The 16414-nt window shown below is 53.4% G+C and overlaps 1 protein-coding gene across 9 annotated transcripts in view; it reads right to left on the bottom strand.

Annotated features, from left to right (window-relative positions):
• Positions 1 to 4973: 4973 nt before the first annotated feature.
• The window catches only part of ADAMTS14 (ADAM metallopeptidase with thrombospondin type 1 motif 14), an 83589-nt gene continuing 72148 nt past the window's right edge, over positions 4974 to 16414 (bottom strand). For 2 of the 9 annotated variants that reach the window (XM_044756530.2, XM_014840304.3), the window contains exons 17-22: positions 15198 to 15366; positions 14625 to 14757; positions 12330 to 12537; positions 9444 to 9573; positions 9212 to 9322; positions 4974 to 7007 (exon numbers count right to left, since the gene is read on the bottom strand). In XM_044756530.2, the coding sequence (XP_044612465.1) occupies positions 6514 to 7007; positions 9212 to 9322; positions 9444 to 9573; positions 12330 to 12537; positions 14625 to 14757; positions 15198 to 15366 (1245 nt within the window). In that variant the 3' untranslated portion in view covers positions 4974 to 6513. Of the gene's footprint in view, positions 7034 to 9211; positions 9323 to 9443; positions 9574 to 12329; positions 15367 to 16414 lie in introns of those variants that run through there. The other 7 variants (XM_070489620.1, XM_070489589.1, XR_011495535.1 and 4 more) reach the window with 7 other exon arrangements.

Here is a 16414-nt window from a genome sequence, read left to right as displayed (position 1 = left end):
ATTTCATCTTTTTTATGGCTGAGCAATATTCCATTGTGTATACGATCTCTTTAATATTACTATTCATCATCATATTTTTAGGAATAATAATAATCCCTCACTTGCTGGGCACTTTCATAGACTGTTTCCTTTGCTGTAAAATCAATCCTGCGAACAGTTGCATATTCCCAGTTGAGCATATTCCCAGCTGAGGCTGGAAGGGAGGTGGCAGCTGGGCAGGCTGCACGTGTGGCCAAGAGCTTGGAGTGGAGCTGGACCTCCTGCCTCCCTGAGCTTGTCCTGGGACTCTGAGCGTGAGTGGGCACCCTCCTGCCTCCCCGTCTCTGGGAAGTTCGAGGCACTGCCAGCCCTGAGTGGTCACCCTCTCCTGGGGAAGCCCGGCAGCAGGAACAGCCCTTCTCCTAGGAGAGGATGGTTTGGCCTGGGCATCTCCAACTGTCCTTGCAAGTTCTTTCCAGCATCATGCCAGCCAGGAGTCCCAGAGGCCTCTGCTGCTGCCTCTTGGGGGGCAGGGTGTGGGGACAGAAGAATACAAATACAAAACAATCATGCTCCCCCTCTGGCAGCCTACAGCCTAGGTAGGCAAAGACAGATATGTTAAAATTATAAGGAATAGGGCCAGTCTGGTGGTGCAGGGGTTAAGTGCGCACGTTCCACTTTGGTGGCCCGGGGTTCACCGGTTCGGATCCCAGGTGCGGACACAGCACCACTTGGCAAGCCATGCTGTGGCAGGTGTCCCATATATAAAGCAGAGTAAGATGGGCACAGGGATGTTAGCTCAGGGCCAGTCTTCCTCAGCAAAAAGAAGAGGATTGGCAGCAGATGTTAGCTCAGGGCTAATCTTCCACAAAAAAAAAATACATATATATATAAGGAATAACTATTACTTATAAATCACTTCTGGGCCAGACCCAGCACTCAGCCCCTTAAGTACATGGTCAGCCACCTCACAGGTAAGAATTATGCCCATTTTACCGATGAGGGGCCTAAGGCTCAGAGAGGTAAAATCACTTTCCCGTCTCCACCCAGGCGGTCAGTGGTGGTGCCAGGAATCAAACAAATCCCTGTCCACTTGGGAGAGGGGCAGATTTCCCCCCAGGGGGACAGAACATCCCCCGCTGCCCTGGTTATGTGATTCAAACCTTTTTTTTACTGAGATATAATTTGCATACAAGAAAATTTACTTTACAACGTGCATGTAACCACCACCACAATCAAGATACAGAGCAGCTCTGCCATTCCCAAAACTCCCTCGTGCCCCCTCCCAGTCAGTCCGCTCTCCCACCCCCAGCCCTGGAGACTAGTGATCTCCTTCCTGTTCTTACAGTTTTACCTTTTCCAGAACATCATTTGAATGAGATCACCCGGGGTGCCGTCTTGGGCCTGGCTGGTGTCTTGGACAGAGAGCTTCAGATCTGTCTAAGTTGATGCATGCATGTACCTAGGAGTGGTTCAGCCCTTTTCATTGTTGAGTAATATTCTACTGTACAGGCATGCCACGATTTATTTATCCACTCACTACTTGATACACATTTGGGTTGTTTCCAGTTGGGGGTGCTTTCAAATAAAGGTGTTATGGACCTTTGCATCCAGGTGGTTTTGGGGACATGTTTTCATTCCCCTCATGTGAATATGCAGGGGAGGCATTGCTGGCTTGTAGGGTCGGTGTGAGTTTCACTTCATAAGGAACTGTCCAAATGCTTTCCAAAGTGGCTGTAACACTCTGCATTGCCGCCCTAAGGATGAGAGTTCCAGTTGCCCCACACCCTCCCAGCACCTGATGTGGTTAATCTTTTTAATTTTAGCCATTCTAATAGGTGTGAAGTAGGATCTCATTGTGGTTTTAACCGCATTTCCCTAATGACTAATGACCTTGAGCATCTTTTCATCTGCCTACTTGTTATCGTATGTTTTCTTTGGTAAAGTGCCCAAATCTTTTGCCCATTTTTTACTAGGTTGTCTGTTTGAGAATTCTTTATATATCCTGCATACAATCCAGATATGTGATGTGAAATTATTTTCTCCCAGCTTGTATTTTGTCTTTTCATTTTCTTACCACTGTCTTTTGAAGAGTAGAAGATTTTAGTTTTGATCAAGTCCAGTTTGTCAATCTTTTCTTTTACGGCTTGAACTTCTAGTGTCATCTCTGCCTAGCCCAACAACACAAAGATTTTTTTTAAATGTTTTCTTCTAGACGTTTTATAGTTTCAGCTCTTACCTTTAAGTCGATTATCCATTTTGACTGAGTTAATTTTTGTATATGATATGAGGAGAGAGTTGAGGTTTATTTTTTCCATATAGATGTTCCATTTTTCCAGCATGACTTATTGAAAAGACTATCTTATCCTAATTGAATTACCTTGACACCTTGTTGAAAGCTGACCATGTCTGTGTGGGTCTACTTCTGAATTCTCTATTCTGTTCTACTATTCTCTCTGTCTGTTCTTACACTAGGACCATACCATCTCGATTACCGTAGCTTCACAGTGAGCCTAGAAATCAGGTAACATAGGTCGTCCCACTTTGCTCTTTTTCAGAATTGTTTTAGCTATTCTAGATCTCTTCGTTTCCATAAGAACTTTATAATCAGTTTTTCAATTTCTTTTTAAAAAACAGTCTGCAGGAATTTTGATTGGAATAGCAGGAAACTTATAGATCATTTTGGGGAGAATTGATGTCTTAACATTATCAAGGCTTCTGATTTATAAACACCGTCTACCTTCATTTAGATACTCTTACATTTCTCTCAGCAAGACTTTATGGTTTTCGTGCACAGGTATTCTGTGTCCCTGATGCACTGTACATGGGCTTGCTTTCCTAACTTGCACTCTCACAGGTGGTCGGAGCCCCGAGGGATGCTCTTGCGGTCTCCTGTCCTGCTCCAGATTTTTCTCGTGCAGAAGCCTGTGGACAAGAGCTGATGAGTAGCTGTAGACCCCCCTGTGCGCGGGGCTCCCAATGATTCCAAACTGTCACACTAACCTTTAAAAAGTCATTAAAATTTTTGTTGTATTTTCTTACTGCTTGTATGTGGGCCTCTTCCTTCCGAGCTCCGCCAAGGGTGGAAGAGCAGGTGTGCCCTCTCTCTTCTCGGAGGGCCTGTACTCTTTGGAATTCAGTTCACCTGCTTGCCTTGCAACCTCAGCCCTCTGCTGGGCTAAGAAAAGTATGACTTCCTCGATTATCGGGCTTTTTCTTATTGTTAGAGTGGGACCGATGTTCTCCTGTAGCCCTCCACACCTTAAGCAGGGCGTGGGTAACAACAGGCCCTGCAGGGGTGGGAGGGCCGGGGGGAGACTGAGAAAGGGCAGGAGTCCAGCCGGAGGTCTGGGGGCTTTTGAGGAACCCAAATCCTGACCCTGGCCCACTCCTGAGGCATAGCCACAGCTCACCTGGCCCCCCAACCAAGCCGCAGCTCAGGAGTAACCCAGAGACCAATGTCACCCCTGGGAGGAGCCTCATCGTCATCGTCCCTTGCATTTGCTGGTCACACTGTTTTCACAGGTAGGCAAGACAAACACTTTCCCTCCCATTTTTCACATGAGCAGAAGGGCTCAGAGTCCCTCCAAATCCAAGAGCCCAAAGGCTCCCCAGAGCCGTCTGGCCCCTACACTGGACGCTGTGGGGCCCTTGGGGTCAGCGGAGGTCCCTCTTCCTCATCTTGAGCGCTGCACTCCTGCTTCCAGATCTTGAGCTTCTGCCTGAGCTGTTGATTGGCAGAGGTTCCCAATGGTATAAGATTCAAAATTACTGATCCAGGCCAACCCCGCTGCTCCTTGTCCTGGCAATGGCAACTGACCAGTGGTCACTCCCAGAGCACTATGTGAAGGATTCTCAGGGGGCATCCGGGTCAGTGGGGAAGAGTCAGTGATGGACTGGCAATGTCTGCCATGGGCATGAGGTGGGGAGCATCAGCATACATTTCCATGCGTTATTCCTGCTGCACGAAATGTGCCAGGACCACTTTTAGCGCCAGGGAGGCTGGCCTCCTGGAGAGCCCCTCTGCCTGCACTACCCACCATGGAAAGGACCGCACTGTGCCAAGGGCATGTGCCCCCCGGGGCCAGGATCCCCAACTTTGCAGGCCACACTCTGGGTACCTCGGCCCACAGAATTCCCTGCCCGAACAGCCCTGAGTGCACTTCTAGGGCCTGTGGTGGCATTGACCTAGGACAGTCCCCCTAAGGTGTGACAGGTTACCATGTGTGGCCCCTAGGTCCAAATGGTAGCTGTTTAGAAGGGGTAGTTTCCAAGGGGAGGCCGTTTGCAGAGGGATGTTGGAGCCTGGACCTGAGGGCTAGACTGTCCACACACAGGCATGTGAGGCCCCCAGAAGGAGGTCTCTGTGCCCTCATCCCACGCCCCACAAATGTCAGGGAGGGGCTTGTGATGCACTCATTGAAAGAGTGTGGTGATGGATTAGTGATGTCTGACATGGGCAAGGGGTGAGTTAGATTAACATCACACGCTTCACGGCAGCCCTCCCTGCCCTCTAAGACGCACCTCATTCCTTCCGCCTCCTGCCTGGCATCCACGTCCTGCTCGCACTTCTGCAGGGGAAGAGCACTCACCACCTTCCGAGGAAGCCCCCCTTGCATGTTTGAACAGCTCTGCTAATTAGAACGTTCTTCCCTACGCAGATCCCAAAACTACCTCCCAGCCACTTCCACCCTTTGGACCAGATTCTGGATGGTGACTTGCCAAAGGCCACAGAGCTACTAAGTGGTGGAGCCCAAGTGGGACCCTCTCGCTCTGTTCTTGCCTCTCCGCCCTGAGCGGATGCTCAGAGAGCCCCAGAGTGAGCAGGGCCAAGGGAGGGAGGCTGAAGGTCGAGTCTTCTTGTGGCTCCAGCCCCTCCCTGAACATCCTCCACCCAGTCATCTTGCCCAGTCCAGCAGATTAGAGCCCTGGCTTCGTTGTCCCTTTCCTCAAAAACACAGAGAAAAAGAAAAACACAACACAACATTTTGGGATCCAAAACAAAACACCAAGTTATTATAAAATATTAATAAATACATAAAAATTTAAAGATCTGAATCTCAAAGGCACAAGAGTTTACACCCCTTAACACAGGCAGGCTGGGTCTCACAGGAATGATTGAGCGTGTGCCCAGCATCCCAGGAGGGGGTGGGCAGCAGTGGAGAGGGCACCTGGGGAGTCCCCTCTAGGGCCTCTATTCTCCAGGGGGTTGCGGGCCGGGGCCCACTGCTCCTGTTCCTCCAGCCTGGCTCAGAACGGCCCTGTGGACCTGGGGAAGGAAGGACTGGCGAGCACCTCTGTCACCTGCCGAAGGGTCTGGGAGGCCCTCTGCACAGCTCGGAGGACCCCTGGGAGGGATTGTGGGGAGCCGCGTGGCTTCCCCAGAGCAGGAGGGTCTAGGGAAATTACCTGCCTTTGGAGGTAACACAGAGGGTGGCCGAGGCCCTACAGTGCTGTGGGTCAGTGTCTCCTCCCCACCCCAGCATGGGGCAGAGGCTCACATCCTACCCTGGGCCACTTAGCCTGGGTGGCCCTTGTCATCCCCAGGGCCCAGCTATGAGTGGACTCTGGTCCTCAGCTCTGGGGCCTGACCACCAGCACCACAAACCTCTGGCCCAGCTTGAGCCAGCTGGGAGAAGAAGCCCTACCTCCAGCAGGATGGTCTTCGGCAGAGGGCAATGATTGACAGGGCACAGCCAGACAGCTCACGTCTCCTCTGTGTCCCACAAAGTCCCCCTCGTGCCCCAGAGTGAGGACCAAAGTTAGCATTCCTGGTCCAGCCAGGGGTCTAGCACCAGTTGGGAAACCCCTGGATTATGAGGACACACCTTCCAGAGTGTCCAGAGCCCCCTTCTCGGGTGGGCTGGGAGGCCCAACTGTAACCTGGAGGCCCCAGAAGGAACAGGAAGTGCCATCTCCAGGGACAGAGGTAGCCACCGACACTGCCCTCCAGCCAGGCAAGGCAAGCTGGACCCTTGGCCTTGGCCGGAGGAGCTGTGTGGAGCTCTCATTACAAAGAGCTGGGCCTGAGATGAATATGCCTCCCACCCGCCCCAGCCCTGCAGCCAGAGCCTCACGACCACACTGCCCCAGCTCCCTCCCTCTCGGACTGCCCTGAGGGCCCCCTTCACCTCCCCTGGCCCCGCTCTGCCTGGGCAGAGGGGCCAGATGGAGAGGGCCTCCACAGGGGTCCCCCCAAGCTCTGGTGAAGGCAGACAGCCCGAGGGATCCAGTGGCTGTGAGGAGGGGGCGCTGGCTGGCCCTCAGTCCTGGCAGAGAGACTGACAGGAGCCCCTGAGAGGTTCAATTCTGGGCTGCTCGCTGAGGTATCTCTGGTTAGGACATTCCCTGCTCTTTCCTTCCTCGCACACCCACTTCACGGGGTGAAAGTGTCACAGCCCCAGACTAGAACAAGAAAGCAAATAATTTAAAAGGAAGTCTGTGCTTGCCCTGCCCGCTGTGTGTCCTCTGCGTGGGGGTCTCCGGGCAGCACACAGAGTGTAAACTTGACTGGGGGGATGGGGAAGGGGGGGCTCATGTCACCGGGGAGGTGGCCGGAAGGCTGGTGCCTGGATATTTCGGGTCTTCCCTGAGTTGCCCTTTATTTTCAGAGGCTGGCAGAGGAGCTCCGGTCCAGCCCCAAGTTAGTCCCCGGTGGGTGCATGGGGAAGTGCCCCAGAATGTTCTAGGGCTCAGTTTCTGGGGAGCAAAGGGGCGCTGGGTCACTCGGGAGCTTGTGCTCAGAGGTCCTGGGAGCTGTGTGGGTCGGCCATGCTGGTGGTCTTCTGATCCCGTTGGCCCCACAGTGGGCTCCACCGCATCTGGAGGGGCCTTGGGTCCTGGTAAAGGGCTCCCAGGAGCAGAGAAGGGTGATGGTGAGGCCAGGGCAGGGGCCGGGCTCACGCCAGGGCCCAAAGCCTTCTTGGTACAGGACTCGCAGCACAGCCGGTGGTAGCCAGGGATGAAGCAGTAGCGATCGAGCACTTCCATCTGGCAGAAGATGGACCTGTCCCCCACGCAGGGCTCTGCTGCACACACAGCACAAGGACCGATGCTGGGGGGACACCCATCATTGGGGTGACATAGGGACACAGGCCCCCACCTCCCACTCAGCCCACCAACAGCAGGCCCTCCATCTCCTGCCCTGGCTGGACTCGCTACAAAGGTTTTCCCAGAGGGGGCCACACGGCTGCCCGAGAGGAGAGACTGGCCTGAGAGTCCTTATTATATAGACAAGAAACTACAATCCCTTAGAGCAGTGGTTCTCAAAGTGGGGTCCCCACACACACAGCATCAGCATCACCTGGAAGCTTGTTGGAAATGCTAATTCTTGGGCCCCATCCAGACCCACTGAATCAGGAACTCTGGGGGTGGGGCCCAGCTCTGTGTTTTGACAAACCTTCAAGGTGATTGTAATGCCTGGGAAAATCTGAGAGCCATGGCCCTACAGCATTAGTTGTCAGACTTGGCTGCAAAATGGAATCACCTGGGAGCTTTGCAAATTGCTGTGGGTTCTACCCTCAGCAAGACCAGACAGTCTCGGTGCGGCCTGGGCACTGGGCGATCCTAACCTGCAACAAAGCCTGGGAACCCTGCTCGAGATGGAAGTGGGATCCCATTCAACCCAAAGGAGTCTGCCGATTCTGCCCAGGGCCAGGCAAGTGCCCAGGGAACTCACACCTGGGACAAGCAGATTACACATCGCGCCGCCAGTCATCACGTATTTGCAACGTTAAGCCCTCCACCCATAAATTTGGAATCAAGCAGATCTAGGTTCCAACGGAGGCCCTGTCACTTAAAAGCTATGAGGCCTCGGGCAAGTCACTTAAACTCTCCAACCCTCAGTTTCTTCACCTGTAAAATGGGGATAATGCTGACATCTCCCAATGAAAAATAACAGTATAATGATAAATAACATTTATAGAGGGTGTGCACTATACTACTTTTGTTTGCTTTGTTTCAAATATCATCTAAAAGTACTTCTGTGTTTCTGTAAAAATCCCAGATAGGTCTCTCCAGACAATGTGAAAGCAGGAGCTTTGCTTTCTACTGAGTTTTAGCAGAGAAAGAGAAAAAGAGAGAGAGGGAGGGAGGGATGGAGGGAGGGGGAGGAAGAGCACAGTGTGGGTGGGCGGGGGTGGGGGGCTGGCTGGTTTAGGGGAATAGGAGAAAGATTAGAAAAACTGGGGAGCCAGTGGCCTCTAGATGGCACCAGAATTCTAGGAGCAGAATCAGAGGCCCACCTGCGCTCCCAGGAGAAAAGGAAAGGAAACCCAGGCACTTGCACAGCCTGAGCCTCAGCACAGCAGAGCAGCAGCAAGGCTGGAGCCAGAATATCCTCTGAGAACATCGAGCCAGACCCTTTATTTTACAGATGAGGTCGCTGAGCTGAGAGAGGCTCCAGGATTTGCACAAGGTCGCACAGCTAATGGGCCTCTAACTATGAGTTAGAGTCTGTGATCATTTTGCTACTCATCTTGTCAGACCCTGGTCCTTGGGAAGGTGAGGAAGGGAAAAAGTGAAGGAACATAGAACATACAGCCTGGTACATAACAGGTGATCAGTCAATATTTATTAACGGATGGATGGATTGGGTGGGTGGGTGGATGACTGGATGGACAGATGGATGGGTAGATGGAAGGAGAGACAGGAGGATGAACTGATGGGCTCCTGATCATGAGCCAGAAAGAAGTTACTACTACTATTTTTGTTGTTGTTAGCTGTCAGGTAGGCAGGAATGCATGTATTATCTCATTTAACTCTCTCAACAGCCCTATGAAGACAGCTCAGACCTACCACTGCTTATCCAAAAATCTTGGAACCAGATATTATTCATAATTCAGAACTTTTGAGGTTATAAAAGTAATATCAGGTGTAGTCATATTATATAACATCCTCAGTGGAGACTGGGACATCCCCTTGTCACCAAATATGGCAATGTTTCTTAAAGTAACTTATCTCTTGTTGGTTCGGGTCAGATTTTGCTGCCAAATGAGTTTGCACCAAATTTAGGGAAACACTTGCAACTTTCAACATTTTGGAATTGCAGCTAAGGGATTGTGGACCAGTATGAGTGTCATCCTCATCACACAGCCGAGCAGTCTGAGGCTCCAGGAGGCTAAGGTCACATGGACAGGCTGGAGGCTGGGTCTACTCCACTGCTTGCCCGTGTCTGTGACACCATGGCCACTGCAAGGTTTGGGGAGGGGGTGGAGTCCCGAGATATACTTACTTGATGATATCTTGTTAATGGGATGTAGGGGTCCAGGTTGTGGCACCCACTGCCCCTCTGGGGTCACAAGTTCCGGGATGTCAGCCCTCACTGTGGAGTTCCAGAGATTTCCTGTGAGCGGGGAGAAGCGGCTCTAGCATTTGGGACTTCTAGTCAGCCAGGACACAAGCCAGGCTGGGTCTCAGGTCCAGGCCGGAGGAGCTGAGCCTGCCCCCCATCCTATCTCGCTCACCTCCACAGGCAGGCAGGCTGCAGATCTGGACAGTGTCTGGCTTGTCCCCCTCACACTGCCCGAGACTATTGGCGCTGGTCCGGCATACCACCTGCCGCTGCTGGATGCCCTCTCCACAGGTGGCGGAGCACTGCCGTGGGAGGACCAGGCCAGGCCACGTTGGCCGGGGAGGGGTAGGTGGAGAGACAGAGGAAGCAGGCAGTGAGCTCTGAAGTCCAGCCAATGTCCAGGACAGAAAGGGTACAGAGGAGGGTGCCAAGTCTCTACTTGGCCGGAGGGACATGCAAGGACTGCTCTGCTCCAAATGGCCTCACCAGGACAGCACACCAGCTGTCAAATACTCCTGGACCAGGTGGTAAATAGCCACTGCCCTGGACCTTTCTACCATCTAAATGGTTCACCCTGGCTCAGGAGGGGACCTCCGGGACCCCATTCCAGCACTGCTGCCTGTGCCTGCTGTGTCTAATCTGTGCCTGGATCCTTAAAGATTTTGTGTATCACCGTGGGACACTCCCTTCTCATGATGCACCAGCCTGAGGGACCCGGGGCGGGCCAACACCTGATGATATCTTGTTAACGAGATGTAGGGAACTGGACTGTGACACCTGCTAAACTGAGAGGGCTGGGTGACAGGGTGGCCATGGACCCTTCTAGCTCTGAGATTTAATGACTTTGTGACTCAGTTTACCAAAATTCAGCTTGCAGAGGCCTATCTTCTTCTTCAAGAGGGAAAGCCGTGGGTGCAAGGAGCAGAAGGCAAACAGTTTACAAGCGCTGCCACACACAGCATCCCCTGGACCTCACACACTCTGATAAAGGGGGGACTCCCAGCAAAGCAAGGCTGCCCAACGTGACCAGGTCGCTGGGTTTTGTAGGCACTGACCACAGCCCCTCCGAGCAGGATGGGGAAAAACTTGCAAAGGCCCACTTATACTGGGGCATTTGATGACCCGAGGGAGACACAAGGGTCACGGGCCACACAGAACCACGGGACAAAGAGGAATGATTACAAACAACAGCTCTTGAGTGCTTTGTCAGTCTTACAGGGGCCACCATCTTCCACTATCTGTCACCTCTGTTAGTTTCATCTGAGGGGTCCTCTGTGGACCAGCAATCTTCCTGTTTTATATTAAAGCAAATAAATCTACATATCATGGAGAAGAATATAAAATCTGCATGAGCTGTGTGGGGATTTTTGATTATTTAAAAAAATACTCTTTATTATGCAATATTTCAAGCATACAGAAAAGTCTGAGGAAGTTGGTCATGAAAGTCTGTCCCAATACCACCACAGCTCTGACAGCTCAGCATTCTGGAGTATTTTCAAACCTTGGCTTCTGCCTTTTGAAACTTGAAGGAAATGGTAACCCATTGGAAGAGGTTTATCCTTAATACTTTAATTTTTTCTCACTTATTTTCCTGAGGTTTATCTATATCGATAAGTACAGTTCAAGCTCACCCATTTTTCTTGCTGTATAGTATTTTATTGTATGAACAGACCATGATATTTTGGTCCGATCTCCTACAGATGGACATTTAGGATATTTTCTGATATTTTTCTATTACAATGAGCATCATTGTACTTATCTCTATGATCAAATGAGGTTTTTAAAATTGTAGTAAAATATACATATCATAAAATTTACCATTTTAACCATTTTTAAGTGTCCAGTCCAGTGGCCTTAAGTCCATTCACACTGCCGTGCAGCCACCACCACCATCCATCTCCGGAACTTTTTCTTCTTCCCAAACTGACGCTCTGTCCCCAGTAAACACTAACTCCTCCTTCCTCCCCTCCCCCAGCCCCAGGCACCCACCCTTCTACTTTCTGTCTCTATGAATGTGACAGTTCTAGGCACCTCACATAAGTGGAATCATACAGTATTTGTCGTTTTGCGTCTGGCTTATCTCACTTAGTATAACGTCTTCAAGGTTCACATCAAATGAATTTTTGAGAGAAAATCCAAGACATCAAAAAACTTCCCTGTGGCCACTTCCAGGGCTGTGAACACCTGGACTATTCCACAGCCTCCTCATTGTTTCCGTATTCCCACCCTGGCCTCCCAATGATGAACTTTCTACCGAGCTGCTGGAGTGATCTTTTACACCCAACCAGAGCTTGTGACACCCCCATTAAAACCCTTCAATGGTTTCCCATGCACATTCTACCTCCTCATAAAGCCCTGTGGCATTTGACCCCTGCCCGCCCCTCCAACGTCATCCTGTAGCCCCTGCCCCTCCCATTAAGCTCCAGTCCCACTGTTCTTACAGTTTCTGGAACAGGGTAAAGTTGTTCCTGCCTCAGGGTCTTCCTGTGGCTCATCCCTCAGGTCTCAGCTCAAATGTCACCTCCCTAGAGAGGCCCTCCATGATACATTACCCTCATTTATCCCACACAGCTCTAGCTGCAACCTGTAAACGCTTTCGTTATTGGTTTACTTGTCTCGTACGGTTCCCTCCCTGGACTGCAGGTTCCACACAGACAAGAATCACAAGGTCTGTCTGGACGATGCTGGATTCCAGGCATTCCTAGTACAGTGCGCCTGGCCCATAGTCGGCAATCAGGAAATATTTCCTGAATGCAAGAATGTGCTCCAGTTTGCTCATCTGTACACAGGGAGATCAGCCCGTGCCTCCTAGCTCCGGGTGATGGCGAATGAATAGAAAGGGCTAGCCCAGAACCATGGCCCACATACGTGGCAGCGGTTGGACTTCGTTGTGAGACAAACCAGATCAGATGTCAGGGAGAAATTCATCCAGAAACACTCTGCCCACAGGGAGCACCAGATCCCTCCGCAGCTCCCCCACCCAGACCCACCGCTTCCCTGACTCCCCAGAGAAGCTGCCTGTAGGCCCAGCCCCTCCCACCCTCTGAGGACAACTCACCTGGGACCAGGCTCCCATCCGCCACTGAGCTGGACAGGGCACGCGGAAGCAGGGCCGCCGGGCCTCGGGCCGGTCCCCAGGGCAGGCCTTGGCCGGCATGGCCTTGTGGGTACCGTTGGAGAGGGGCAGCAGGCACTGCACCCCCCGGGTCTGCACCCCCATCTTCCCACAGCTCCGGCTGCAGGTGCCCCACTCCTCCGTCACCCACCTGGAGGCAGACAGGGCAGAAGGTGGACGGGAGGTGGGGCCAGGGGGACAATTTCTCGCAGGGTCACTCCCACCCCCTGAATCACTGCCAGCAAGAGCCGGAGAGTGGGTCTGGGCTTCAGAACTCTTGGGGGCCAAGACGACCATCCACTGGCTCTGCCAGGCTGTGCAGTCTTAGTGAGGTCACTTATTCCCGCCTCGGTTTCCTCATCTGGAAAACGGGTATGATGCATATTTAAATTCTGGCCCCTTGAGCATCCTTGGGGAAGCTGTGAACCCCTCTAAACCTCAGTGGCCCCATCTTTACATCAGGACTTTTTCAACACCTCATAAATATGTACTGGAGTTTCCCCATGTGCAGGCCCTGTCCTAGGTGCTGAGACACAGTGGTGCACAAAACAGATGAAAGTCACCACAGCTTGTATAGCAGAACCACCCCCCTGTAGGCTCTTGGGACAATTAAAGCACTTGTATACATAAAGCATGTGGCAGAGTGTGTGGCATGCAGTAGGCACGTGATAAATGCACTGTTACTACCACTGTCAGCACCTGGGGAGCTTCAGCGCTGATCAGCTAAGCTGATGGTCTCCACGTGGCTTCTAGCCACAGAGCAACTTCCAGCAGCATCTTAAGCAGATGCCCCCCAGGTGAGTTAGACAAAAGCAAAACTGCTCTGGTGGAGGGCAGGCAGGGCAGCCCCCAGCTCCAGCCCCTCTCAGCCTCCTGTGGCATCCTTTAGTAAAGCAAGGCTCTTTCAGCCAACCCCTTCCTCTAAAACACAAAAACACACAGCGCCTCAACTTCATTTGGCATTTTACGGATGGAGACAAACCGGGGTGAGGGGACCTGCCAGGATCACAGCAGAGGGAGCCCCGCATGCTCTGTGACCACAGACGATTGTGGGGAAAGTGGCCTGGAATACAGTGTAAAGTAAGACGTGAGAGAGAACCACGGGGGCGCTGAGGGTCTGGGCACAAGGAGCCCATGCTGGCTAGCACGGGTCACCAGCTCCTGCCCTGGCCCTGAGGATCCCCGGGCCTGAGGGAGCACAGCTGCTGTGGGTCACCAAGGCTGAGTCTAAAACCCCCAGATCCCAAGAGGACTCCTAGGGAGGCAGGAGGATGGGCTCGGCTCTCTGAGGTTTCCTACTGGCCAGCTACCCGTGGCCCTGCCTGGGGGTCACTAGAGAAGCCTCGTGGGGACTGAGGAGGTGCTGGGGCTGGCTCTGCCACAGGCTCAGAGGCCGGACCTTGAATCCTCCACAAGTCACAGCTCTTTCCTCTCTCCAAAGCCGCCTCCAAATAACCCCAAGAACATGACCTTGTGCTCCAAAGAGCCTGTATCCTCAGGCCAGGGAATCCCAATCAGGGGCTGGCAGGCCAGACCGCATCCTGGGCTCCACATGACCGGGCTGAGAGGAGCTAGTGGACAGCATCCTGGCCTAGGGCCTGGAGCCTGGAAGCACTGAAATCCACTTCACCTCGATGGACTCCCCCAAATCATTAAGGGAAAGCTGTGTCCCCAAACTGGGCCTCAGTTTCCCCATCTGTAAAAGAATGCCTGGAGAGGCAGAACAAAGGAAGCATCTTCCTTCTTCTGGGAATGGAAGTTAATCCAGAAATCCCAGACAGGACAGATGAGCAAGGAGGGCAATGCTGGCCATGGCAGAGTCTGGCATGTGGCTGCTCTCCGTCGGGGAGTCCTGGCTGCAGGGGCTGTGTGCCTGGAGGAAGCAGGCTCAGCAGTCCCTCGTCCTGGGGCTGGGGCTGACAGAGGGTCTGCAACACCCTGGGCTGGGGCTCAGGCTCCTCGTCCCTTCCCCAGAGCACTCACACAGGCAGGACACAGGGACACCCAGGCGTGGGCTCAGGCCCCGTCCCTCCCTGGGAGCACTCACACAGGTGAGGCACAGGGACACCAGGGCATGGGCTCTGGCCCCTGTCCCTCCTTGGGAGCACTCACACAGGCGGGACACAGGGACACCAGCACGTGGGCTCAGGCCCCATCCCTTCCCGGAGCACTCATGCAGGTGAGGCACAGGGACACCAGCGCGTGGGCTCAGGCCCCGTCCCTCCCCGGAGCACTCACGCAGGCGGGGCACAGGGGTGCTGGTTGCAGCGCCGGCGGATGGGCTTGGGCCTCTTCCTGTGGTCGCACAGGTGCCGCTGCACCATATGGTGGTCCCGGCGGCGCCGGCAGCCGTATTTGGTGAACTGGATTCCTGTTGGGAGGGCAGGCTGCCATGGGCGTGGTCCCGCCAGGCTCCCACTGCCCTGTCCCGGGCCTCAGGGATGGTGCGTTCTGGAGAGCCCAGAGGGCTAGTCCCACTTCCCTTGGAGCCTTTGCACCCCCTCCTGCCCGAGTCACTTTCTGAGGAAGCCGTCCTCCACCAGCCCATCTCACGCGTCCCTAGTGTAGTGCAGGCGGGACGTGGCTCTAGACGGCTCCCCCTCCGCACAGCTGGTGAGCCCTTACAGGGCCCGGGCCCTGCCCCAGCCTGCTCTAGCACCCCCAGCCCCATCCCAAAGGCCCTGCCCAGAAAGGCACGAGCTGTGGACACATTAAGTGGGGACAAGGTCAGTCCCCGGCCATTCCTGCTCCTCTCCAGAGAGGCCCTGGGCTGCCCCCACACGGCAGCTGGATGGTCAGGTGGACCAGTACCTCCTCCGCAGGCCTTGGTGCAGGGGGCCCAGCTCTTGAGCGCCCACTCATAGGTGTCTGTCTCCTCCAGGAGCACGTTGTTGCTCCCGATAAGGGGCAGAAGGTCCTCATGGATGATGTACTTGTAGGCCAGGGTGCTGCGGGGCCCACCCTCAGCCGAGGGGAGCACCTGAGGGGAGATGCAGGAGGTGGCACAGGACTGGAGAGCAGAGAAGCAAGGCCAGCAGGGGTGCCGGGGAGGAGGGGGCAAAGGGAAGGATGTGAAAAGCAGAACCAGTGAAAGCCAGGAGGGGACTGCACCGAGTGTGGCCTGGGGGGCCATTTAGACCAACAGCCATGTGGCAAAATCAAGCTAGGCACCTACTGTGTGCCAGACCCGAGAACGACCCGCGTTCCCATTGATGATTTTCCCTCCCACAGACCTAAGTTCTAATGAGGGCATGAGCTACATCTGTTGGTCTGTCCTGCTCGCCAGAGCACCTGCCCTGCCTGACTCTAGAAGACGGTCTGTGATACAGACTCTTGTCAGGTGTTTCCTCCCACTCTGTTCAGGTTGTCTTTTCACTTTCTTGATAATATCTTTTGATGTGCAAAAGTTTTCAATTTCCAAGAAAACCAATTTATCTATTTTTTCTTTTGTTGCTCACGCTTGTGGTGTCATATCTAAGAATCTGAGGTCATGAGACTTATCCCTCTGTTTTCTCTAAGAGTTCGATGGCTTTAACTCCTGTTTCTTTAGGTCCTCGGTCTATTTTGAGTTAGCTTTTGTATATGATGTGAGGTAGGGGATCAACTGCACCCTTTCACATGTGGCTATCCAGTTGTCCCAGCATCATGTCCCCGGGGAATGGTCTTGGCACCCTCACTGACAATCAATTGGCCACAGGCGGTCAATAACTACAGGGTGAGTGGACAATACATGTTGGATTGAATTAATATGCCAACACCAGGCAACAACAGGCTTCAGACTCTGCCCTCCAGGCCCTCCCCTAGTCACAAGGGTAGCACCAGGAATAAAGCCTGTGCAGGGTCTCCCTGCCACCAGCCAGTGCCGAGGGCACTGCAGACAGAGCCCCTCCTGGTCTGGTCTCCTGCTCCACAAGCCCTGGCCTATGGTCTAGGAGAGGAGAGTGCGGGCGGAGGCAGGCCCCAGCCGGGACAGTGGCCCCAGCCCCCTCTCAGGAGGTGGGCAGTGCCAGATGGCAACCCTGGGTCAG

The sequence above is a fragment of the Equus asinus genome, chromosome 2, assembly GCF_041296235.1.
Source record: "Equus asinus isolate D_3611 breed Donkey chromosome 2, EquAss-T2T_v2, whole genome shotgun sequence".
NCBI lineage: Eukaryota > Metazoa > Chordata > Mammalia > Perissodactyla > Equidae > Equus > Equus asinus.
This window is presented reverse-complemented; position numbering and strand designations above follow the sequence as displayed.